General features: G+C 31.0%; 4 protein-coding genes and 1 non-coding gene across 16 annotated transcripts; 3 read left to right on the top strand and 2 right to left on the bottom strand.

Annotated features, from left to right (window-relative positions):
- The first annotated feature begins 410 nt into the window (after window positions 1-410).
- Window positions 411-1,649, top strand: LOC110612406. Of its 2 annotated transcripts, none has more exons than XM_043954607.1 (3): window positions 411-549; window positions 972-1,042; window positions 1,521-1,649. In XM_043954607.1, the coding sequence occupies exons 1-3, from the start codon at window positions 451-453 to the stop codon at window positions 1,600-1,602; spliced, it is 252 nt and encodes an 83-aa protein (XP_043810542.1). In that variant the 5' UTR covers window positions 411-450; the 3' UTR covers window positions 1,603-1,649. The 2 variants fall into 2 exon arrangements, with proteins under 2 accessions (XP_043810542.1, XP_021608878.1); XM_021753186.2 differs by lacking the exon at window positions 1,521-1,649 and adding an exon at window positions 1,158-1,512.
- Window positions 1,574-9,519, bottom strand: LOC110612404 (probable protein phosphatase 2C 60). 10 transcript variants are annotated; one of them, XM_021753177.2, is made up of 12 exons: window positions 9,343-9,515; window positions 9,100-9,210; window positions 8,170-8,292; window positions 7,118-7,181; window positions 6,348-6,456; window positions 5,803-5,956; window positions 5,529-5,654; window positions 5,164-5,287; window positions 3,604-3,680; window positions 3,308-3,360; window positions 2,550-2,604; window positions 1,574-2,024 (listed from the first exon to the last, which is right to left on the bottom strand). In XM_021753177.2, the coding sequence occupies exons 3-12, from the start codon at window positions 8,284-8,286 to the stop codon at window positions 1,818-1,820; spliced, it is 1,086 nt and encodes a 361-aa protein (XP_021608869.1). In that variant the 5' UTR covers window positions 8,287-8,292; window positions 9,100-9,210; window positions 9,343-9,515; the 3' UTR covers window positions 1,574-1,817. The 10 variants fall into 10 exon arrangements, with proteins under 10 accessions (XP_021608869.1, XP_021608871.1, XP_021608875.1 ...); XM_021753179.2 differs by having other exon boundaries at window positions 9,339-9,510; XM_021753183.2 differs by having other exon boundaries at window positions 9,100-9,199; window positions 9,339-9,510.
- Window positions 9,520-14,959: 5,440 nt separating this feature from the next.
- LOC122723403 lies at window positions 14,960-15,057 on the bottom strand. The gene has a single exon (XR_006350352.1). It is a non-coding gene; the product is annotated as a small nucleolar RNA snoR103 (small nucleolar RNA).
- A 315-nt stretch (window positions 15,058-15,372) lies between these two features.
- On the top strand, window positions 15,373-18,942 carry LOC110611307 (phospholipid hydroperoxide glutathione peroxidase 1, chloroplastic). Of its 2 annotated transcripts, none has more exons than XM_043955009.1 (6): window positions 15,373-15,857; window positions 16,174-16,250; window positions 16,446-16,507; window positions 17,581-17,699; window positions 17,780-17,947; window positions 18,643-18,942. In XM_043955009.1, exons 1-6 carry the CDS (start codon window positions 15,570-15,572, stop codon window positions 18,670-18,672), a joined length of 744 nt encoding a protein of 247 aa, XP_043810944.1. In that variant the 5' UTR covers window positions 15,373-15,569; the 3' UTR covers window positions 18,673-18,942. The 2 variants fall into 2 exon arrangements, with proteins under 2 accessions (XP_043810944.1, XP_021607238.1); XM_021751546.2 differs by having other exon boundaries at window positions 15,428-15,830.
- A 1,855-nt stretch (window positions 18,943-20,797) lies between these two features.
- Window positions 20,798-23,686, top strand: LOC110611308 (enhancer of rudimentary homolog). Its single transcript, XM_021751547.2, has 4 exons — window positions 20,798-20,948; window positions 21,796-21,889; window positions 22,596-22,716; window positions 23,350-23,686. The coding sequence occupies exons 1-4, from the start codon at window positions 20,946-20,948 to the stop codon at window positions 23,438-23,440; spliced, it is 309 nt and encodes a 102-aa protein (XP_021607239.1). The 5' UTR covers window positions 20,798-20,945; the 3' UTR covers window positions 23,441-23,686.
- Window positions 23,687-24,412: the final 726 nt, after the last annotated feature.

The following is a 24,412-nucleotide window of genomic DNA, read 5'->3' as shown; positions in this document are numbered from 1 at the left end:
TACACACAAGAAAGATAGCATTTTCATGGATGGATAGATAATATGTCTTCAATTTTCCTCCAACCACAGCTCTCTTTCTATCTTCATAACACAAACCCTAGAAGTTTATCTTCCCATAAATACCCTTCTCTCAATCCCATCTTCCTTCATGGGCCTGCTTTTGGATTCTTCTGCTCAGCAAGTTTCAGATTAAGAGAAAACAAGATACGCGGATATTTTCTCGATATTTAGTCCTTTTGTCCAATTGGGTTTGAGTTTTTCTATGATGTATCGGAGATGAGCAGGTTTTTAGTTTGTGATTTTTTTAAAATTGTTTTACGTTTTCAAATCCATATCTGAATTGGAGTTCTTTATAGATTGTTATAAATAAAGCTCCGTTCTCTTTTTCGATCGAGAATTGAGGAGGTTCAATCGATTCATATCTCAAGGCTACAAACGATAGATTGAGCAATGTTGAAGCATAAGACGAGTCAATCTCAATCCACTGAGGAGGACAAATTTAAATTGAAACATCAAAGTCTGCTTCAGGATTTTTTAGAATTTCAAAAGGTTAGTCTTTTCTCTATTATGGATGGATTCATGTGTGTTTTTTCATAAGGCTAGTGGGTTTCGAAATTGCATATTCTCCTTGAGCACTCTATTGAATTTTGTTACTTGGTTATCTTTATAGTTTTTGTTCCAAGGCCGCGTTTGGGTAGTGTTTAAGAGGCCAGAGAAGTACTGCTAAAACAGATCAATTTAACCTATAGGATGCTTTTCTTAATTCCAAAGTTACAATGGCAATGCCAAACAGGTCCTTGTCAGGGTTCATTATGAGCTCTGTTTGCTGATTTTGATGGTTGCTTTTGTGTGCCAAAAAAAAAAACAAAGGGAAATTGATGGTGAAATTTGTGTTGTTTGGTTACAAAGTTGGGAATAGTATTTATTTGTATTGGCCTGCATAAGGAGTTCTGATAATTTTTGTTGTTCAGGAATTTGTTTCAAAGAAGAAAAAATTGCAGATGACAAAGCAGAAGAGAGACATTCTGTCAACTGAAATTAGGTATGAACTTTGTTTCCTCAAATGGTCTGGATTCTTACAATCTAAATCTTGAACTACTTAGATATGGAGATTCTTAATTCCTGAACTTATAATTTCCTTTCTGTCTGAATTTTAGATTTTTAAGACAGAGGTATAGATATTTAATGGCTATGAAATCACATAATCTTCAACTACAGCAAGATCCTGCTCCCCCAGAAAATTCGTCTATGCAAAGTGAGGATATTAGGAAATTGTTGAGTACTAAGAAAAAACCCAAGCATGGCATTATCAATGGCAAAAGTGTTGAGAAGAAAATCTCATGGCAAGATCAGACAACTGTAATGAATGTCTAAAGGAATTCTTGTAACTAATCATTCATAGATCATGAGAAAAATACTATTTTGCTTTCTTTTCTTTTTATTTTACCACAGTGGAAATTGTAAAGAGAAATCTCAATACTTTAGACATATATAAAATTTTTCTTTTACATATTTTCCAGAAATCCTGGTGTAAGAAAGCAGGTGATGAACTCAAGATTGAGGAAACAAATGATGTTCACAAAGAGCTGTACATGTTATTGAATGTGATAATGTGGTTCAAATGTAAAGCACACATGCAGCACAATGATAATGGAACAGAATTTCTCAATCTTTCATCCCATTCTCTTCAAAAGATCTAAAAGATCTACAAAGTTATAAAAAGGATCCAACTTTTCAAGAAAATGGAGGACCCTTGTACATTCTTCTAGCCAGGGGACTGGACAATGGCATCTGATGAGACATCAACAGATAAGCAGCTACTTCGATTCGTTTTCTTTTTGTTTAGATCCAGAGTCAGCAAATTCGGATTCCGAGGATTGTTCATTGGAAGAGGCAGTGTGCTGGATTGGTTGCTTAAACTGCACCAACATCATGGTCATGTTGTCGCACCCTTCACCCGCGGCTGTTGATGGTGCTAAGCACCTATCCAGTACTCTCTCACACACTGCAGAAAGCTTGCTTTCCTGAATTTTTCAAGTTCAGAAACAATGTTGATCAAAAGGTAGAAGACACCATTGATATCATCAGCCAATACTTAATAATTTGTTGTCCTTTCTAGTTCAAGGCTTCAAGCAGTTGTTTATTAACTTAAACTTTATGCTGAACAAAATTCAACGGAGAAAAGGGCACAAAAAAAAAGCCACTTCCTTTAAATGAAAAACTATTACTTTTGTAATTTGGAAAAATTCATAACATGCCCAAGGTTTTCAAAAAGCTACTAATTAATCTATATATTAATTTTAGCCATTAAATATTTTATTATTTAATCCATATAATATAAAAAATGTAATATGGAAAAATTTATTAATAGATCTCTCAATCTTGAAAAATAAATTAAAACTAAATTAAAATGTCTCTCAGATCCAAATTGAGGGTATTTTAAAATTTTCTCCCACATTTAACTACAAAAATTAAATAGTAATTTTCCCAAAATGAAACAACCTTGTGTATTGAAATCCTAACGACGTAGGTCTAAATGCAGCACCTACCATACTCAGTTGTTCATGAATAAAATCTACTAGTTGTTGGCTCGATAAGCAGTCCCTGAAAAAATCATTAGTGAACAATATCAAGAAAGAAAACTGTAGGAATAGTTCAATCAGAGCAAATATAACATAATCATCAGCAAAATATCTGGAGCCTATCAATATGATCCGGATATTCAAAGAGAGGAAATGAAAATAGACCACGGTCGAGGGTGAACCAAGTGATTTCTGAAACTTCAGGGGTGTAAACAAAAGCATCATCATCCTGTCCTAAGCATAAAGGGAATGAGCCATACTAAGAAAGACCAATATGCTATGGTCACTAAATTAACTTGAAGAAATCAATTTGGCGGGCATATTATAAAGCACAATGCAGTTTAGAGAGGTGAATCAAAAGAGAACTGCAGCAGAAGAACTGAATAAACAACAACAACAACTAAGCCTTAATCCCAAAAGAACTTGGTGAGAGAAAAAAAAAAAAAAAAAGATAAAGGACCCTATAAAATTTAGTGATGCACTTGGGAAAAGCTCAGTAGGTGGAATTGGAACCATCTCTGACTTTGTTTTAATTTAAACCAACAAAGTCAGACTCATTTTCTAGGGTATTGCATTTTGGGCGCAATAGTCCAGGTATTTTATTCCTTTGCAAAAGCCAACCCCAAGGAATTGCATAATGCACCTAGCCAAATCAAGTGATTAACATCACCATACAATGAACAGTTATGTTAGGCAGTTAAGAAATGAAAGTGTTAGAAGAATACCATATTCCATCACATGCCAGCACAATAAATTCATCATCGTCGCAAAGCTCAACCTAGTTGTAATAAGGAAACAGAAAAGGAAAAGATAAGTAATCAAGGATTGTTAAACTACTTGTTAAACTACAAGAAGTTGCAGGCATGAAATATAAGCAGCTGTTAAAGCAATACCAGAAAATTTTGAGGTGCAAAATATTATAAAAAAGAAAAAAGCATATCCCTATATAATCCAAACAATCTATACATGCAACATAGGATTTGACTAATTGTAGATATTGTAGAAAAGAAAATGTGCATACCGTGTTTATATCTGGATTGGCTGTTACAATTTGCTTTTCAGCAGGCAAAAATTTGTTCTGCTTGAATTCCATGTCACCTGCATTTCATAGAAAAGTATGAAAAACAGAAGAGAGTAGATGTAGATATCCCTCCCCCCACCCCCCCATGCATAATGATGAATGCACACATGTGATTCTGGATGACCTACTAATTAACATGCAAACATGTGCATGTGCTTTGAATTTGGGAATCTGCTCTACTTACTTTGTGTTCAGATGAAAGCAAGCTTGACATATGATTGTGAAATTTTGCAAAAAACTCGCCTCCCTCGTGTAGTTGGAAATGTTTTTAAGGTTTAGAATTGGGACTATTCAAGTCTATCATTTTTGTCCACATCAAATGTCCACCCATAGTTGTCAAAGGTGAGCCTGAGGCTCAACGCCTCGCCTCTAGCACCCATGGCACAAGCACTCAGGCACATACCTTTCATACATTCATGCTTGATGTGTGCATGTGTGTGATATTATTAAGATCAAATGTCCATCATTCAGCTTCCATAGGCTCATCCACACCAAATCACCCAAACAATTAAGACAAAAAATAGATGCAGCAAACTTGCAGATCAAATTGAACATCAAAAACTTAGGGTTTTTATTTTCTTCTCTAAACAGAATAAGCAAAATTGAACTTATGAAATCAATTTCCTCTGGGATGATGAGGATGAGGTTGTGTATCAAGATGATAATTCAACTTGGGGTTTGTTTGCCAAAGCTACAGGAGTTGAAGAGTCATTTGAGAGCCAATACTCTTCTAGTACTTGGAGATAAGGATGAAGAAGAGATTGTCAAGTAGTCTTAAGGATGAATTGATAAGTATAATGAGCATAGACAAGAAGAGAACTTTGGAAGTTGTGAAGATGGACATGGAGACCATGTTACTCTTGATGAAGATTGAAGAGCAGTCTTTCAGTAAATTTAGGTTTTATTGCAATTTAGTAACAAGTAATTCAGTAGAATAAAGGATTTAGATTGGCACTTTTAAACAGATTCATATTTATGTTTGACAAGATGTCAACAACGTAGTACTAAAACTTTAAATGGTTTGTTTTATCATTGTGATATTTATTAGAGGTTCTTGCATTTTAGTCTTACCTAGAGTTATACATGTCTTATTTATTTTATTTTATTTTGATGCACCTAAATGCCACTCGGGAGCACACCTGCGCCTTTAATAACTAGATTAATTACACTGATCCTAGTGTCATGCCAATATAACACATTCCAGAGTCCAGACCCATTGGATATATAACTGAACAAAAATCATTAACTTATGAACCAACTTAATAAAAATAAAATCATAAAATAAAAATAAAAAAGGCATAAAGTTCATAACCCTTGCTTTTCAATGTGGGAAATTATTGAGCTCATTGGTATGAACTATCTTTTCATCCTAGAGACCCGGTCCAAAGCCATGCTTGCATAAACATGGATGGACACCAGTCCAGTATATGAACCAGAAACCAATTACATAAAAATCTAATCAAAACAATTAATTTGCCTAAAAGCAAACAGCTAAAGTACCGATAGCTCTTGCAAGGTTCAAACTGCCATTGACCCGTCCTGCATGTATGAAACCACCAGCTTTTAAAATCCTGTCTCTCTCAGCCTCAAGGTCAGGTTTGTGATCTCTAGATAGATCATATGCCTGCAACAAAGTAAACAGGTAAAAAAAAGAGAGAGAGAACAGTATTTATCAGAAATAAGTCTCTAAACTAGCTATTGGCCATTATATATATTTCTAATTCCATATTTCCCAATAAAGCAGTCCTATGTCTTATAATTGGATGAATTTGCTAACGGCAAATTGATAAAAAGTAGAGATGCAAGCTACTGTAAGGCAAAGAACCTTCTCCCCAATTATGGTCCCTAGTTAGTTAAAAAAATACCTTGCGCTTTCTAGATATCACACATCGAGAATCACCAGCATTTGCAACAACAAGTTGGTTGTTTCTAATAATTGCAACACATGCTGTGCTCCCAGAAGTTGGTCCAGAAAAATCAGAATGTGGGCCCTGATCATGTATTCGGAATAAAGTATTTATAAGCTATAACCATAGATGCTAGAAAGAATTGGGAAAGGATCCATGAATTACGTCTTACATAGTTGCACTATATTAGAAGATACCATTATGAGTTTAGTTCCTTCGTCTTATTAAATACCTCTTCAAAAGCCCAATCATCAGGTTGGTCATTACTATCACTACTCCTTGGAGACCATATCAGCCCTTCTATCATGCCTGTGAACTTGTTTATTTTATCACCCAAAACAGCTAATTCCCGCCATCCTCTTTGTCCACGCATCATCTCATCCATTCTGGACGAAGCACAAACAATGAGAACAAGAGCATATATTATTCTTAATGGTTCACAGCATCTTATCTAATAAGACAAATAAGTTACAGAGAAATAAGGTCCTAAATGACAATATTGATGAAAAGGGCCAAAGTTTGAGATACAAAATAAAATACATGAAGAAAGTAGATTAACGCTTTCAAGAAATTATCTCAGAATGTTAAGAAAGTTTATTTTTGATAGCTAGACATTACAACAAAAAGTTACAAAGAAAATTGCAAGCATCATTGACAGGAATAATCACATGCATAATGGCCGCATAGAAACACCTGGACATCCAGGAACATACTTAAAATACACTGCCAAGGGGAAAAAACATGAAGAAGCACCCTCCAGTAATTAAACGAAGCAACCTGAAAAATGCTTTCTGAACAGAAGTTCCTATTTCTCCAGCCATATATGCTTCGCTTCTTAGGACCTGCTGATGAAGAAACTTTGCACAAAACTTCGCAACTACTTTACCTGCAAGTTACCAAAACAACGTGAGTAGCAATAAAAGCCAGTCATTACCAACACAGTGCATGAACATGACGAATTTAGGCATAATGACAAGCAGATGGAGTGAAATCTGTGCATACAAGTCCAGTCATATTGCCATTTAATGTGTATAATATAACAAAAGAACCTGTTATGGCTGGAAAAGAAAATGATACAGATCTAAGTTGATTAGCAGCACAAAAGTTGAAGAAATATGGAAGATTGATAGAAATAATGATTCTAAATTAAAATGGAACAAAAATTTGGAAAGCAAATGTGAGGCCTAACTCCTAAGGATTCCGAATCGCTTTACCAAACATCTTAATTTCCATTAAAAAGCTTCATTCAATTCATTTCACAATTGCTAGATCACATGCTTAAATAGGTGTCACAGAAATTTGAGTACAATTTGACAGATAAGTCAATATGGCAATAAATATTCATCAGAATTCAGAAGTCCAAAACAGAAAACCCTATAGATCACTTTGATTGTTCATTTTGAAAAACATAACTCAATATTAACTAAGAAAGTAAAAGAGATTATGCTAAAAAAAATAAAGCTAGAGTTTGCACACAATTAAGAGAAAACCACAATTAAGGAAGCAAAAGTGACCACACAAAAATACCTGAACCTCCCAATTCTTACCTCCGTGACCATCATAAACACCGAAGAACGAAGTGGAAGCATCCAAATCAGGTAATGCAGCATGCTAGGGGAAAAAAAATAATAGATAACTAACAGGATATTTGTAATGCAATATGAAAAAAGAAAAGAAATTGGTGAACATAAAGTAATCATGTGTGCAACAAACATTCCGAAATTAAGTATGCAAGAAATAAAGTTATATACCATACTAGATTTCTGCAAAATGATTTAACTACATATGCAACACAAGAAAAAGAGAGTATATAAAAGAAACACAAGATATGATTGGTGATTAAGGGGGGAAGACTTTGTTTTGCAGATGGTTCCTTTGGCATTGTGAAACAAATACAGTTTCCCAATGTTATAGGAAGTAAATATGTATTGATATGTAGAGATATTGTATACATTAGCTTGATCATAGGCTTGATTGTAGGACTTGATTTTAGGGATTATCTTTCCCTTTTTCATTAGGACTCTTGTATATAAACATGCAATATTTCATCTAATACTACACACACAAATTACTGCAACACCCAAGATTGTATATTGTTAGGTAGAATTTCCAAAAGCTTCAAATGTCTGTTCAGGTAATATACAAGGAGACCACCTCCCCCAGCCCACAAAGAATGGAAGATGAAAATTCAATGGGAACTAAGAGTAACCCAGACCAACTTAATTATCTGCAAACTAATTCCAAAATCCTAATAAGTTATGGATTGCAAGTCTATTATTTCATTAAAACCATAACCCATCACTCTTAATAACCTGAGAATGGGAAAAAAATAGTAGTAAATCACAAAATGACCTTTACAATGTGTTAGGTATATATCCCAGTAAAAGAAAAAATGAGACCATGCCCAACAAAGTTTATCAATAGCAGTAATTGTATAAGATAATAACTTTAAAGATTCCCACTTAACACCATCACTATATTAGAAGGATCTTATATATTATTAAATTACTGAACAGACAACGATAGGACCAAAGCTGCCACTAATAGAACTTAAATGCTAAGACATTCAGATAGATAATGTGCTGAATTAGTTACTCACAGCATCTTCCATGGTTGCACGCCAACCTTGCATGGATGACAAGCCATATCTGAGCCTATAATTCTCACCATCCTCTGAGAATTTCTCTGTTTTAGGAGAGCTGAGGTAAATACCCATCTCTATCTGAAATACAAAAGAAGGTTGCAGTGACAAATAACTCATATAACAAAAAGGTAGCCAACAAGGTAACAGTTCCAGCCAGCAGAAACACCAAACATAAAATGCTATTATTTGTTTAGTTTGTTCCACTGGAATATATAGTGTTTATTGCATACAACTACGCAAACGCTTCCAGTAAACTCAATTACAACCCACATCCTCTTTTTTGTGTATGTCCTTTAAAATCAAAGGCCATAGCTTCAAAACTAAACAATCCTTCTATTCCAAAGGTTTCACAACCAACCGAACTGAGGGTTAAATCATTTACTGACCAAATCATAAATATTCAGGCATCATTATTTTTATTTTTTATTTTTTAAAAAAAGGAGATATCAATCTGGATGACAGATGGTTACAGGAAAAATCAACCAAGCCTCAATCCGCCAAACCGACATCCAAACACAATAAATACTAATCAAGATCTAAGATCAAAATTCAATCAGGTAATTAGAAGAAACACACACATAGGAACCAATTTGAAATGCAATCATTGAATAATACAATATTCAGATCAGATAGGCCTGATCAAAACAGGTATAAATCCAAAAGAGCTAACAGTTAAGACTATCAAATAAAGAAAATAAAATAGAAGATACCCACATCACATGCTCAATTGAATCCACAGTAAAAGAAACAAATTTCAATAAAAATGACAAACTTTCCATGTAAAGAGGTTTTTAAAAGAGCAATAACAAAGACAAATTTGTAAACTAGATAATTTAATAAGAAAAGCTACTCAAAATAGATTCCCAAAACTCACTGCTTATTTACCTGCCCAACTGGGCTGCGTACGGAGCTAGAGATCAGAAGCAAATTGTAGAAGAAGGAGCAGGAAGCGATCCGTATATGAAATTCAACCTTTACCAAAAAACTAAGAAGGACCTATCAGAGTCACAGAGAAGACGAAAGAAAACAACAAAAAAAAATAATCTAAATAATTAGGTGAGGAGAAAGAATTCAACAGAGAACATAACAAATATACATATTTTGATAAGAGAATTGATATAAACCTACAAAAAAGAAAGTTAGAAGCTTTAATCGAGAACCGGTGATGTTTTTGAGCTCCGGTGACTTTTGGTGGACTGATGAGAAGATGGATTGGCAGCTGTTGAATTTGTTGCTCTCTCTCCTACGGATGATTGGAAATTGGAAAATGGACAGCTTCGGTTTCACTGTCGTAGTTTGTACTGTTGAGTTTTGACGAAGGCTTTTTTTTTTTTTTTTTTTTCCTTTTTACGCATTTAATTTCCTTGCCCAAATAATTTAATATAAAGTAATTTTACATAATAATTACTCATAATTTATAAAATACTTTTGAATAAAATTAAACTTATTAATAATCTCTCCCTCCGCCTTCAACAGTTTTAGGTTTTAAAAAATAATTAAATAATTATAATTATAATTAATTTAATTTAATTACTATTTATGTTATACAGTTACTCAAATCTCAATAATTATCTTCATTAATATCTATATTTATACCGTATATGAAAGTAGAAAGAGAGGAAATACATATCTTTACACTTTTAAATTATTTATAAATTAATTAATTTAATTATTTAAATAATTCATAATTTTATTATTTAAAATAGATTATAATTATATTTTTAAATTACTTTTTAATAATATTATTATTTTAATTAATAATCCATACTATATATATATATATAAGTGATTATAAGGAAAATAATGAACTATTCTTATTTAAGTTTAATAATTGCTGATTATCCTCTATTTTCATTGGATAAAAAATAATATAATTTTTTTATTATTTTAAAATTGATTCTTATTTAAATTCAAATTATATTTTTTATCTATAATTTAATTTTAATTATTTATATAATTTTAAATTTTATATAAATTTAAAGTATTTATTCTATTTATATTTAAAATCAACTTAAAAAAATTTTATTATATAATTTAAAATAAATTTTATTAAAAAACTAAAATTATTAAATATTTTTCTAAAAAAATATTATTTCATACTCCAATAACAGATATAATTTAATAACAATAAAATTATTATTAATTCATATTAAATTATCATTAATAAAATTTAATGGCAATCATTTTATCAATAATAACATTAAATAATGAAAATTTATGTAAAATTTTACATTTGTATTGTTAATGTTATCATTATTATTATTAAATAAAAGTTAAAATTATTTTAATAATAATTCTAATTATACCAAAAACTCTATTATAATTTATAATTTAAATAATCTTACTATCTAAATCTAATAAATAATACTAATTAATTTAAATTATTTTATCTATTAAAATAAAATTATATATATATACAATTTAAAAAAATGAAATTATTAAATTATTAAAATTACTTTTGATTATTTAAAATTATTACAATAAAACTAATTTTAGTTAAAAATTAATATAAATTTACATTTATGATTAAAAAAATTATAACTATTATTCATATATTTTAATTTTAATTTTATTATATTTTTTATATAAGTTATATATAAATTAAAATTATATTATTTATAAAATAAATTATGAATATAAAAGCTAGCATTCTTCAAAATGAGATAAGTAAAAGACATTAAAAAAAAAAAGATAGATTTATAAAATTTTAAAAATAATTATTCATACATATAAAATAAGATTGAAAATTTAATAATACTCTTTAATTGCAAGATAATAAAATTTAATAGTTATCAAATATATTATTTTTAACTAATAAAAAAATTAACTTATATTAACTAAATTGCTAGCTTTTCTAATATGTGGTTAAGACTAGGGGCGAGCAGTATTCGGTTTAAATCGAAAAAATTGATTGAATCGAATCAATTTGAAAATTTGATTCAGTTTTTTATACATTTCGATTCGGTTCGGTTTTTAATTTCAGAAATTTCGGTTATTTCGGTTCGGTTCGATTTTAATAAAAAAAACGAAAAAACCGAACCGAACCGATTAGTGATAATAATATATTTTTTCAATAATATAGAGAAATTAAATCATATTAAGATTAAAATATTTTAATTAAATTTTAAAATATTAAATATAAAGTGTAAAAAATAAAAAAAATTATTAAAAATCGAAACCGATCAAATCGAATCAAATCAGATCGGTTTGATTTAATTCGATTTCTGATCAAAATCGGTTCGGTTCGATTTTCATAAACACTAAAATTTCAGTTTTTGGTTTATTCGGTTCGGTTCGGTTTTGAACCGAACCGACCGAATGCTCACTCAATTAAAGACATTAATTAATAATTATTTAAAAGATAATATTATGTTTAATCTAACACAACCTTTTCAAAATAAATTATATTAAGAAATTAAATCCCTAGAAAATTACTTATACTTAAAAAATGATGGTTTATCAATATGTAAAATTATTATTTATTATATAATTGTTTATTTAATTTTTAATTTATATATATATTGAAACACCTAAATCCATATTATAATATATTCTGCAGATATCATTTTTTGTCATTTTTAAGAAAATTATTTATATCATATAGCATTTAATCTTATTCCAAATAAAAGAATAAAAATAAAAAAAAAATTGAATTTGTCAATGGAAAATTTGAAGGAATGAAAAGGACAACTCCTCAGTCTCCTTCCTATATCCAATTCCCTTTGAGTATATGACAAGTCAGCCTTTGTCAAATATCACAATCTTTTATTTATTTCTTCATACAGTTGCTATTTTTTATATACATACCCTTGATAAAATCACTACTAAACCCACTATAAAAAACATTGAACTAATTTCATTTAAAATTATAATTTTAAATTATACAAAATTATAATTTTAAAAGTAAACTGTAATTTAGTCCCTCTAATTTAGTAAAATACAATCTTTCGTCCCTCTGTTTTAAAAAACCTTCAATTTACTTATTCACATTTAAAAAAACTGCAAAATAGTCTCTACCATCAAATTTTCAATTAACCTTGCATTTATTTTAATAAAAATGACTAAACTACCCTTTTCTCCACATCCTTCTCCTTCTTTTTCCGATCCTCTTCTTCTTTTTCTTCTTCTCTTTCTCCTTCTTTTCCCGATCCTTTCTCCTCCTTCTCCTTCTCCTCCTCCTCCCGATCCTCTTCTTCGTTTTCTCATCTTCCTCCTCCTCCTCCTCCTCCTCCTCCTTCTTCTTCTTCTTTTTCTTCTTCTCTTTCTCCTTCTTTTCCCGATCCTTTCTCCTCCTTCTCCTTCTCCTCCTCCTCCTCCTCCTCCTCCTACTCCTTCTTCTGTGTTGGAATGGAGTGAATACTGTTTGATTGAGTTTTTTTATTTAAAGGGTAGTTTAGTCATTTTCATTAAAATAAACGGAAGGTTAACTGAAAATTTGACAGTAGAGACTATTTTGTAGTTTTTTTAAATGTGAAGAATTAAATTGAAGGTTTTTTAAAATAGAGAGACGAAATATTATATTTCACTAAATTAAAGGGACTAAATTATAATTTACCCTAATTTTAATTATTTGTTATTAGAATAACTTTCAACCAATAATAAAAAGTAGAGTTTTGGCAGGTATGCACAGAGAAGATTAACAATAAATTGCAGTAAATGAGTTGTTTTATTTCATTTTCTTCTTCTGCTTCTTTTGGGTCCACTCACCATTCAGGATAAGCCATTTGTCCACCACAGCTTCAGTAGGAAAAATGACAATGGATTTGTTTCCATCATCTTAAAAGTCTATTCCCCATAAAAAATAAAAAATAAAAAAAATATTGTGTTCTCTTCAACTTTTCATTTCAAAACCTATAATTATAATTTAATTGTGCATTAAAATATTATTTTATATTTACTAACTACATTATACTAATTTAATATAAAATTAAATCATAAACTCACGTATATTAAATTAAAAAATTAATGAAATTACAAAATATTTTTTTATATATTTTTTCCTAAATAATAAAATAATTCATTTGATTAATGGGTAAATTAATAAGGGTAAATATATTTAGTTGAATCTTCTAGCACTTTCAAGGCTAAAAGTGGAATTTAAATGCTTGAAAAGTTCTCTTCCTCTTCCACCTGCCACTTTTTGTCTTGTCTTCTTTCACATCTCTGTTAGAAACCAGCTGCAGAAGATTAAGTCCAATGTGAGAAAAAGATAGCTAACAACCACAAGATCAACATCAGAATTGAGTATTCCAAATATTCTTTAAGGATAAAGGTGAACATAAATTAAACATCAAGGACAAAAGAAGACATTATCCATATAGAAATTGGGTCCCTATAGCAAAAACAGTACAACTTCCACACACAAAAATTCAAAATTTATGAAAATAACTATCATAGGCTTGATAATGACAAACTAAGAATGTTAACACCCTTAAGCTCACGACACTTAAATCTATCTCTTTTTGGATCATCTAAAATCATCAAATTCCATATAAAATTTCAATTTCCATTGCTTCTATGCCATTTGTACGTACAGACTCCTGTCTCTATAGGAGGCCGTTAGGTATTGGCTAATAGACAAAGGGAAAAATAATAAAAAAGGAGGAACACTTTTCTAAAACCTTATTTTTTAGATTTCAGAACATAAGAGTTCTCGCAAGCTGGAAGCTTAGTTGGTCCTGGTGATTATTTAACGCCTCGCCAATACCCAAAAGACAATTTACCAATCTGTTCCAGAAAAGCATGCAGCTAAAACAACCAAGATACATAGTTCTAAATCAAATGATAAGATATACCCATATACATATAAATTATGAAAATTGGTTGACGATCAGATTCTATGTGTCACGGGCTCACTTATTCCCCAAGTGCTTGCACCCCTACCGTTCGCCATCGCGGTCTTGCACAAGTTCAGCTCCACGCTCCCCTTTGGCTCGTTGCGCTCGTAGCTTGAGTAAAGGAGCGTCACTTCGGAGAAATGGAGCTGGGTAGCGTGAGGTTCGAGTCTGCCAGTGATGGAAAGGAATTGGGATGTGCTGGAAGGCGCTGGAAGCTTCCAGAAGCATTGGGGGTGCGCGGAAAGGTGCCAGGAGATTCTGGTTGGCCAACGAAAATTCCAGGGGAGTCTGGTTGGCCTACGAAAATTTCAGAAGGCACCAAAACGGGCCAGTGGTGCCCAGAACAGGCTGGAATAGCCCAGAAGCTTCTAGAAACCTGCAGGTTTCTCACCAGCAGGAGTCCCACGAGCTGGTTGGCCAACAGAACCCAAAAGCTTCCCAGGAGTGTGAAATTACCATTTAGTTCCTGAAATTTCTGGAAGGAAAATTCTGGCCACACATTTGGGAGGGCTTTTCCACCACACATTGAGGAAGTGGACAGCCTATAAATAGGAGTGCTTGGGCATTTGTCCAACAACTTAAGAGCAACTTGAGAGAAACTTGAGAGCAACTTAAGAGAGCTTTGAGAGCTATCTTTGAGAGCTTCTTGTACATAAGTATTGTGTGAGTGTTTGAGGGTACTTGTATATAGCTTGATTTTGTATTCCCACAATATATTTAATAAAGTGTTTTGGCTATTATTTGTCTAACTCTTTGACATTGTTCTTACTTAACTTCTGTACTGTATATCTCTATTGCTTAAGTTGGCATGCTTGGAGTAAGGCTGACTAATATTTTCAAGTTTGGGGTGAGTTTACTAGCGTCGCATGGATACTTTAATTGGTAAAGAATTCTGCTCGTGACACATGAAATGTGGATTCTTTATGGGCATTGCTAAACTCATCGCAAGCCCACTAAATCCCAGATGGCTTTTTGTCCACATTTACAGTAGGTACACAAACTTACATCAAGAAGAACATTTCATCCACAAAATCTCATCTTTCACTAAAAAATTATATGTATCGTTTTGGGTGGAAGGGAACCAGGCTGAGACCTGAGAGGTTGAGCATCAAAGCTGGAGATAGAGAATCAAGCGCCAGGAGCATCCCAACCACCTCGACGTCTCGAGCTCATACTCGTTCAAGCTGCTTGCATCTCTCAAGACTGCTAATATGACTGAAACACGGTAGACGACAAGTTGTCCCGCAAATGAAACGAGTGAGAGCAAACATGCCCATTGAATTGCAGTTGGGCTTAAAGCCCAACCACGGTAGATTAATTAATTAATTTTAATTTTAATGCCATTATCGTTAGCTTGTTTCATATTAACGACAAAAAACCAGACTATGTGGAGCATTATCGTCCACTGCGTAAATCTCATTTTTGTCAGAATTCAGCTTGTCATATAGTTTCTTCTAAGCACTCTTTGATTCCCGTAATCCACCGAAGAGTCCCAGAAGAGAAAAAAGCAAAACTCAGATGGCATCTGTGACTTCCTCTTCGCCTTTACAGAGTCTAACCATGTTGAAATTAACTTCAAACTCTTATTCCTCACGGCCTTCAGTAGCTTTCTTTGTTCCTTCTGTGAATTCCTCATTTGGGTCTACTAATTCGACTTTTCTGCAACATGGGTTCTCTCTGCAATCGCAAAATTTTCCTGGGGTTCTCTCAAAAACTCGTTCTTTTGGAGTTTATGCGAGAGCTGCCACTGAGAAAAGTATACACAGCTACACTGTGAAGGTGAATTTTTCGAGTTCCAAACGTTGGGTATTGTTTTAAATTTTCTCAATTAAGGAACTTTTATTTATTAACTAAGGAAAGCTTGAAAGATCAAAATCTACAACTTATTTGCAGATGTTAGGCTTCAACTGTTGATGTTGGTACAGGATACATAAGATTGAGAAGTCATTATCTTCTCTGCAATTCTTACTTTATTTCTTCTTTATTCATTTTCTTGTATTCGGCACTTGCAAAATATTTTTATTCTTATAATATTTGAAGTTCTAATGCACTAAATAATTACTAACTAGCAATAAAATGTAGCTTGACCAAATGACCTATTTTTTTTGTTCACAATGTTCAGGACATTGATGGGAAGGACGTTTCTCTCAGCAAATTTAAGAGGAAAATTCTATTGATTGTTAATGTTGCTTCAAAATGGTAAACCTTTCCTTTTAAGAATGTTCTGTCTCTCCTTGGCAGATACTTAGTCTGCTACCTTCTATGTTCCTATAAGCTTAATAAAGTTTCATGTTTCATATGTGAACAATTGCTTGGACACCAACCAATTTTTAATGCCTTCATCTATTCTGGGCCACTTGAGGTCTTATGGAATGTTTTTTTTCTGCATTGTAGTGGTTTGACATCGTCAAATTATACAGAACTCTCACACCTATATGAGAAGTACAAGACTCAAGGTAAGCTATAGTTTTAGAGGAAGGCACTTGAATTCTTTTTGTTTTTTCTGCTGGTACTTTGCTATATAATTTTTGTCCAATAATTTCTTTTTAATGCACCTTTCAAGTGGATTTGTGTTGGAATTAGTGTCTTTTGTATTTGAAATCTGCTCATTTTGCAGTCTGAGGCCTCTACAGTTGAATTGTTTTATTCATAAGAATTTAAAAAGATGTCAAATGAAGCACTGAAATGGAGGATTCCGTTTGTATGGCATGCAGTTTCTTCTTCAACTATTTAAAAGGCAATCTGATGTTTTCCAATGCATACAAGTTTCCTAATCATTTTGGGAACATGCTCATTTACACTGTGGATATTGAAATTCTGCAAGATCTTTGCTGTCTTCTAGCCTTTTTTGAAATCATATCAATAATCATTGTATTGAGAAACAATCAATGGACATAATACAAACTATGTTAGACTCGGATACGGTTCAATGGACATAATACAAACTATGTTAGACTCGGATACGGTTGTCCAAAATGGATATATACTCCATGTCTGACTTGTCAACTTTTTAAATAGAAAATATGGAAATATGGATCTAAATTTAGATACGGGTGCTTGAATACGTTATGTTATATAAAATAAACTAGAATAGAAAAATAAAAAGTTACTACATGTAGTAATAATTATAGTCTAAATAGATGGCCAATTACAACCAAGTGCACCATTCAAAATACAATCAAATAACTAATTTTATTTAAATGCATGTTCTTTATCTTGAGAGAAAAGAATGTTTTGTTAATTATGCGTAAATAGATCACTCAAGCATCCGATTGCACGAATATGTGTCGGACATGTATTTCATGTCGTATTCCATGGAGTGTCGTGTCAACACGGGTACGGCATGTTAAAATGAAAGGTCGGAGTTTCAGAGAATACAAATATACAGGAGAGAGATTGCAGATTAGCAATGCAGGTGTTCAGTTTATAGTGGCTATTGACATTTATGTAACAAATTTGAAAATTTTAAAGCTTTGGAAAGTGAATTTTCTTTTTTTTTTCCCTTATTGATTCTGTTTTTTGCTCTTAGGATTTGAGATTCTAGCTTTCCCTTGCAATCAATTTGGAGGACAAGAGCCAGGGTCAAACCCTGAGATCAAACAATTTGCTTGTACCAGGTACAAAGCAGAATTCCCAATATTTGATAAGGTATGCAGCACAATTCCCTGTTTCCTTGCCACAAGATATGGCGAAAAATAAGCTAAAATACCTGTGATTTTGCATAACAGGTGGATGTGAATGGACCGAATACAGCTCCAGTTTATAAATTCCTGAAGTCAAGTGCTGGAGGATTTTTAGGTGATGTGATCAAGTGGAACTTTGAGAAGTTCCTTGTGAACAAGAATGGCAAGGTTGTGGAGAGATATCCACCAACAACTTCGCCTTTCCAAATCGAGGTATATTTCTTCTGATATTTTCTACAGTTTGACATCCTTGAATGTTGATTCTTCTTAATTGTTGCAACAGAGGAAATGGTGAAGTCATTTGTTTGGTCTTTCATGATTTTCTAAAGATATGATAGCTATATTAAAATTTTAATCAAAGTATGTTTTTAAGAAAACTATGGCTTTCGAGTCCATCGAATGTTGCTGCTGATGAGGTAATGTAATCCATTTGTGTCTGAAATGGTCATCATCATTCTGGCAAGTATCATTAGTTTTAGGAAAAATTACTATTTGGTCCCTGTAGTATAGGAAAACACATTAGTTAGTCATGTTTTAAAAGTCTACTAATCAGTTCCTCTATTAATTTTAGTGGTTAAGCATTATAAAAAAAATCTAAAATGTTCTCAATACAGAGAGACTAATTAGTAAATATTTTTATAAAACTGAGCGACTAAATAATAGAACACATGACGGGTAATTAGTAGATTTTTTAAAACTTTAAAGACATTTTAATGTATTTTTCAAAACTGATAGACTAACCAATGAGTTTTTCCGTATCACATAGATAAAATAGTAAATTTTCCTATTGCATCGATCTTTCTTTTATTTTTCAAGATCTCAATGACCAACTTTGAGTATTTTTGCATATGAGGCATTCAATCTCTGTTGATAATTGGTTGGTCTAATTCTCCTCATTCTTGTTGCAGAGGGACATTCAGAAGCTCCTTGCAGCATAATGGTGCTAAGATTGAGTTGTATATTGGCCATTCTAACAGAAGAAAAGTAAATCACTTTGTGTAAATTTCTTCACCAGGCATCACAGATATACAGGTGTCTTTCTGTAATAGAATTCTTACATCACTTGAGAAAAAATGTTTCTGCTTGTATTATTTGTTGCTGTCATCTTCTTCTTCTTTAGCCTAGGAATTACAAGCTTTAATTGGAATTGTTTTGCAAGCCAATTTCATCAACCTAAGCCTCCTTATAAGCAAGTGAAGCTTTATCAACTATTTCTTTGCCAGACTTGCTTGATGCAGGAGAAATTTGACAGTATTACCGTAATTAAGTTTACATGGAATGATAATTCAATAAGATTTAAACAAATTTAACCTTCAAATATTGATTTTTTTATTAGCTTAATTAAATAAAAATGTAACAAATTTAAATTACAATGTATTAAAATGTAATTTTAGTTAATTTATAATTAATTTAGTATAATTACAATGGGGTAAATAAGAGTATAATTAGATCAAATTAAGTTGAGTACATATAATATTAAATTTGAATTTGACTTTATTTAATATTATTTAATTTAATTTTTTAGAATTTGAAATTGATGGGCTGTGATTTATTAATTTATATAAAAAAATTAATTTATATATAAAAAAAAGGACAAGGTGATTGATGTTTATAATAGCTATTCCCTTAATCAAATTGAAAACAATGATCAATGTAATAAAATATTTTAAATTTAATAATAATTAAATAAAAATGTGTGTATCGATATCTTTTATAAGTTTTTACATCGTTGAGAAGGTAAAGATGGTTATTAAATTTTTTAAAAATTTGACTATTACCAATTAATAGGAAGGGATTTCATAATTATAAGTGTAATGAGAATATGCTGAATTATATTCTCTAACAATAATTTTTTATGAAATTTCGTCTTAATTGAAATGATGAATTTTGAGGAAAGTTTGAGATATATAATATTTGATTTTTTTTTTCACTGGTGATATTGTGTGTCATCTAATTAGATATCAGACTATTGTCTAATCAGACTGGTGAAATATTAATAAAAATTTTTATTAATTTCACAGGTGGATTGATGATGTAGTTAATTGATTAAAACCTATGAGGAATAGAATATGAAGCGGTGGTTGGTTAGACAATTACTGCCATGTTCAAGTCAAAACACTTAAAAAGAAAAAGTAAATCCACGAAGTTGTTTAAAATTTTTATGTGAAAAAACAATAGTATATTTTTGTTTTTATAAGATATAAATAAATATAATATTTTTTTTATTATTTAGAAGGATTAGTAAAAAATATCAACAGCTAATAAATTAATAATTTTATGGTTATAAATGTAATAAAAATAATTAGATTATATTTCTGTACTAAAACACACAAAAAGTAAATTTTAATAATGCATTGAATGTTAATATATTTGAATATTTTTTTTAGATCGAATGATATTTTTTGCTTTTCACATTTTTTGAACGAGTATCACAAATTTTATAAAAAATTTATATTTTTTTTTTATTTTTCAAAGTAAATATATTTTCAAATAAATCATATGAAAATATATAATAATAATTTAGAAAAGATAAAAACATGAGTTTTTTTTTCATAAGTTTTTTAAAAATTGAAATTACGATATTTATATTTTTCATTTATAAATTTTTAAGAAACGATATATATATATATATATATATATATATATATATATATATATATATATATATATATATATAAATTAATTATTTTATGAAAAGTTATCAACTTAATAAAAAGTAGTAAAAATTTGAAAAAGTATAAACAACATTAATATTTTATATAATTTGTAAACAATGAAAATAAAACACTATTTTAATGATAATGCTATTAATTTTTTATTACTAAAATTAAATAACTTAACAAAAACGTTATTAATTTAATGTAATTTCTTATATTAATTTAAACATTTTTTTTACAAATTATTTTTTTTTATAAATAAGTTAATTTATAATATAAAATATATATTTTTTATGAAGTTTAATTTTTTCATAAAATAATTTTACTTTATTTTTAATCAAATATATAAATTTTTATGAAGCAATATATACATATAAAATATTTGTTAATATATAGAAAAATAAATATTTAGCGTATATATGAAGTCACCCAGCTCTGGCATTCTGGTCTGCTACAAAGTCAATTCTATATTTTCCCTTCTTGTAGAGCTGAAGCTTGAAGCAAAGAATCCATTCTCGCGCTTGCTGTTCAAGCTTTCAAATTAACCCTCTCGCATGGTAATTCGATTTCTTCTCTTTTTATTTTTCCCTGTTTTCTTTTTTCCCTATTAACTCTTTCTTGCCATTTTTTTTCCCGGGAAAGTTAGGGTTTTTCATTTCCTTCCTTCACATACTGCTTCATTTATCGTTTTGTTCCTAATAAAGCCTTTTTTTTCCTGCAAGGCGTAGCATCTGGTGTGTTGGTTCTCTAATTAGTAATTTCTATTGAAAATTGCATATTTAATGAGGTGGTTCTTGTTTATATATTGTGCTACTGGTTCGCGGCTTTCATTTATAGGTTTTTTTGAGGATTTGAGGTCATTATTTGTTCTCATGCTATTCAAAAAATTGAAATCATGTGAAGATTGATTCTTGGTGTTTGAACTGGGATTTGAGTATGCAAAGACATGGGCTTTGTAGCTGCTAGAAATTTAGTATGTCAGTAGAATATATTGCTCCAACTAGCTTCGTCATTGAATATTGATGATATTCTCATTTTGCATAGCTTAAGGGAGCTTTATTTTATCAAGTTAATGCAATGAATGCGATTTTTTCCCCAGTAACTAATGCACTCTATCAAATGGTTGATAAACCAACTAAAGGTAAAGCATAGTTTATGCTGTAGCCTGCAGGGATTCGCAGGTAGCTCCTTTTTGTTGGATTGTATGTCTTGGAATACTTACAATATTACAGTTATTTGGTGATTGAAAACCTCTGAGTTTTGTCCACGAGGCCTTTTATGCTTTTGCAGAATGGAATTATTATCAATAATGCCTATGGAGTTTCTTGGCCTTTTCATCATGTGAGTTGTTATATCCTCTTATCTTGCTAGGTTACTGACTGATTGTTTTCTGTTCTTATGTAGGCTAATAGACATACCATCATTCTGATGCAGACCTCGCAAAGTAGAGCATCTAGAACATTTATGGACTATGATTCAATTAGTCAAGCTATGGATGGTATGTAATACTTGTTTTTATTGTTATCATGCAATTGCCACTGTTGTCGTGATCATCATCTTTGTCTTTTTTATTTACAAGTGAACTAGACAATATTTTCATGGATTTCTTTTTATTAATATTCCCATTTCTTTTTGTCGAAACCTTTGTTTCAAATTAAGAGCATTAAAGCAAAGCATTTGGTCTAATGGATCATGAGTTCATGGTCCATCTTAGGAGTCCCACTCATGTTATGTGGTTTGCTTCATCTGGAGCACTCTTTGGAAAAGAATTGAAATATCTGTTAGCTGCCTCAGTTGTATTGTTAATATCAATGTCATTCATCCTGTAATCTGGGCTTCGTCCATTTCCCACACAACTACTGTTTCTCTTTCTAACACTTTTTAGTTCTGATATGGTGTATGCTATGTTGTGGCAGAGAGAGTGTGATTCTGATTCAGCTAATGTGAAATTGATTCATTCTTACTTTCAAACTATTAGCTTTTTCCCCCTTTGTTTTCCCCCTTTCTCTTTTTCTTTCTTTCTTTTTGTCTTTCTTTTTTCTGTTTCTTTTAACTCTGTCATCACATTGCTGTTTGCTGTCCTGTGGGGTTTAATAGTTCAGCTTCTTACTAATTTGCAGTTTTCCTTTTTTTTTTTGTGGTAATTGGTTAAATTATGCATGCTTAGAAAAGTTTTCCTTCTATTAAGGCTCAATTTTTTACAGGTATATGTGGGTTATACGAAAGGAAGCTAAAGGAACTAAACCCAGCTATCAGAAATATCACTTATGACATTGCAGATCTCTACAATTTTATAGATGGCCTTGCAGACATGAGTGCTTTAGTGTATGCTTTTGCCTCTCTCCGACTGTCTATCTGTCTACTTGCATTGTAAAACACTTTAAAGCTAACAAAATGCCTGTGAAGTTTATGTTGGTGCCACTTGGATTTATTAATTTTAATTTTTAAAGATGAAAAAAAGGTACATCTATGAAGATGGTTGAAGAAGAGTATATTTCCTTTGAAGATGGACTATCCAGCAAGATATCAAAGTGTCGTGAGGCAATGTCTGCTAAGATTGCAAATGGGAAATAGCAAACAATTTTGACAACTTCCTATGCAAAATTGCTATTTGTGACTGCTCTTGGTTGCATGATTCAAGTATGAATGCTTTGTGGTGCTATAGTTCACAAAGAACTCATATATGATGCTATATTTTATATTCTAGGGATAAAGAACTAAAGTCCTATGTTTTGACAATTAGAGATTCTCCTGTGAAAAGTGCAAGGTTTTGGTGACATGCTGCCCATTAATGGGCCTAATATGTAATGCTATATTTTATATTCTAGGATAGAGAACTAAAGTGTCCTCATTTTAAATTTGGTGAAGTATAATTCTATGCATTACTAGTGAACTTGAATGCACACCTGATACTAGCTTGGGAGAATAACTGATATGCTGTTTGCTTTTGGCCTGCAGTTATGATCACTCAGTTCGGGCATATCTGCCATATGATAGACAGTGGATAAAGCAGCGGACATTTCAACACCTTAAGAAATTGGCGCAGTAATGAGAGACACTGTGATCTCAGTACCTAATGTCTACCAAAGTTTTATGTAGAATTAAATCCACCTGGAAAGAAATATATATATATATATATATATGAATGAAGATTTGGATTGTCATTTCATTTGGGTTGGACTCTTGATCTCAACTTGTTTAATGTGGCAAATGTACACTCTTTCCTTTATGTACCTGTATTAGCAATAACAGTGGCAGTTCTCTGCATAAATTACAGATGAGAAGTGATTATTTATTTGTTCTGTGTATCCATTGTCAATGCAGCATTCATTTTTACAATGCTTGACCTGAGAAGTATACTGTATTTTTGCATATATACTTATGGGTGGTTATTTGATTTTCTCCTACAAGTTCCTGGTCTGCAAATTTTACTCTTTTTTGTGCTGATATGATCTGCCAAGTTTGAACATTCATCTTCAGCCATTTGGCAGTCTACAAAGATTGCTGTAATTTATTCTGTTTATCTTGGCAGTGATTGATTATTAACGCAAGGACTTCCCTTCTTATGTTTGGGGGGCAATAGAATAGAAATTGGATTTCAACTTAAGACTCTCAAACTACATATTTCTTTGGTAGGGAACTCAGGAAAAATTGTTAATCGAAAATATTTTTTTATTTTTATTCTTCCCTTTGAAAAAAATAATGTTCTGAACTTATATTTATATCACTATATATGAATTTAAAAATATTTTTTATGAAAAATATTTGTCTCAAAAAATATTTTGAATGGAAAATATTTCTCAAACGTAATTTATTTTTCAAAAACAATAAGAGATTGTCATTTAAGGATATATATTTCAATAACCACATAGAATGCAAGCAAGCAAGCTTAGTAAAGGATGTTTTGGAAGATAATTATGTGATAAAAAGGTACTAGACAAATACTCAATATATTTATTTAAATTTACTTTTTTATAAAAAAAAATTGATTTATTTAAAATAATAAATACTATAAACTAAT

The sequence above is a fragment of the Manihot esculenta genome, chromosome 3 (genome assembly GCF_001659605.2).
Source record: "Manihot esculenta cultivar AM560-2 chromosome 3, M.esculenta_v8, whole genome shotgun sequence".
NCBI classification, from domain to species: Eukaryota; Viridiplantae; Streptophyta; class Magnoliopsida; order Malpighiales; family Euphorbiaceae; genus Manihot; species Manihot esculenta.
This window is presented reverse-complemented; position numbering and strand designations above follow the sequence as displayed.

Excerpts from the sequence above, each read along its gene's own strand:
- LOC110611307 (XM_043955009.1), top strand. The coding sequence starts at position 15,570 with ATGGCATCTGTGACTTCCTCTTCGCCTTTACAGAGTCTAACCATGTTG. Across the intron at positions 16,251-16,445 it reads GTTAATGTTGCTTCAAAATG|TGGTTTGACATCGTCAAATT; the intron begins GTAAACCTTTCC and ends TCTGCATTGTAG. Across the intron at positions 17,948-18,642 it reads CTTCGCCTTTCCAAATCGAG|AGGGACATTCAGAAGCTCCT; the intron begins GTATATTTCTTC and ends TTCTTGTTGCAG.
- LOC110612404 (XM_021753177.2), bottom strand. The coding sequence starts at position 8,286 with ATGGGTATTTACCTCAGCTCTCCTAAAACAGAGAAATTCTCAGAGGAT. Across the intron at positions 3,361-3,603 it reads CCAATCCAGATATAAACACG|GTTGAGCTTTGCGACGATGA; the intron begins GTATGCACATTT and ends TATTACAACTAG. Across the intron at positions 2,025-2,549 it reads TTCATGAACAACTGAGTATG|GAAAGCAAGCTTTCTGCAGT; the intron begins GTAGGTGCTGCA and ends TGAAAAATTCAG.
- LOC110611308 (XM_021751547.2), top strand. Across the intron at positions 21,890-22,595 it reads AATTAGTCAAGCTATGGATG|GTATATGTGGGTTATACGAA; the intron begins GTATGTAATACT and ends AATTTTTTACAG. Across the intron at positions 22,717-23,349 it reads GCAGACATGAGTGCTTTAGT|TTATGATCACTCAGTTCGGG; the intron begins GTATGCTTTTGC and ends TTTGGCCTGCAG.
- LOC110612406 (XM_021753186.2), top strand. The coding sequence starts at position 451 with ATGTTGAAGCATAAGACGAGTCAATCTCAATCCACTGAGGAGGACAAA. Across the intron at positions 550-971 it reads ATTTTTTAGAATTTCAAAAG|GAATTTGTTTCAAAGAAGAA; the intron begins GTTAGTCTTTTC and ends TTTGTTGTTCAG. Across the intron at positions 1,043-1,157 it reads ATTCTGTCAACTGAAATTAG|ATTTTTAAGACAGAGGTATA; the intron begins GTATGAACTTTG and ends TCTGAATTTTAG.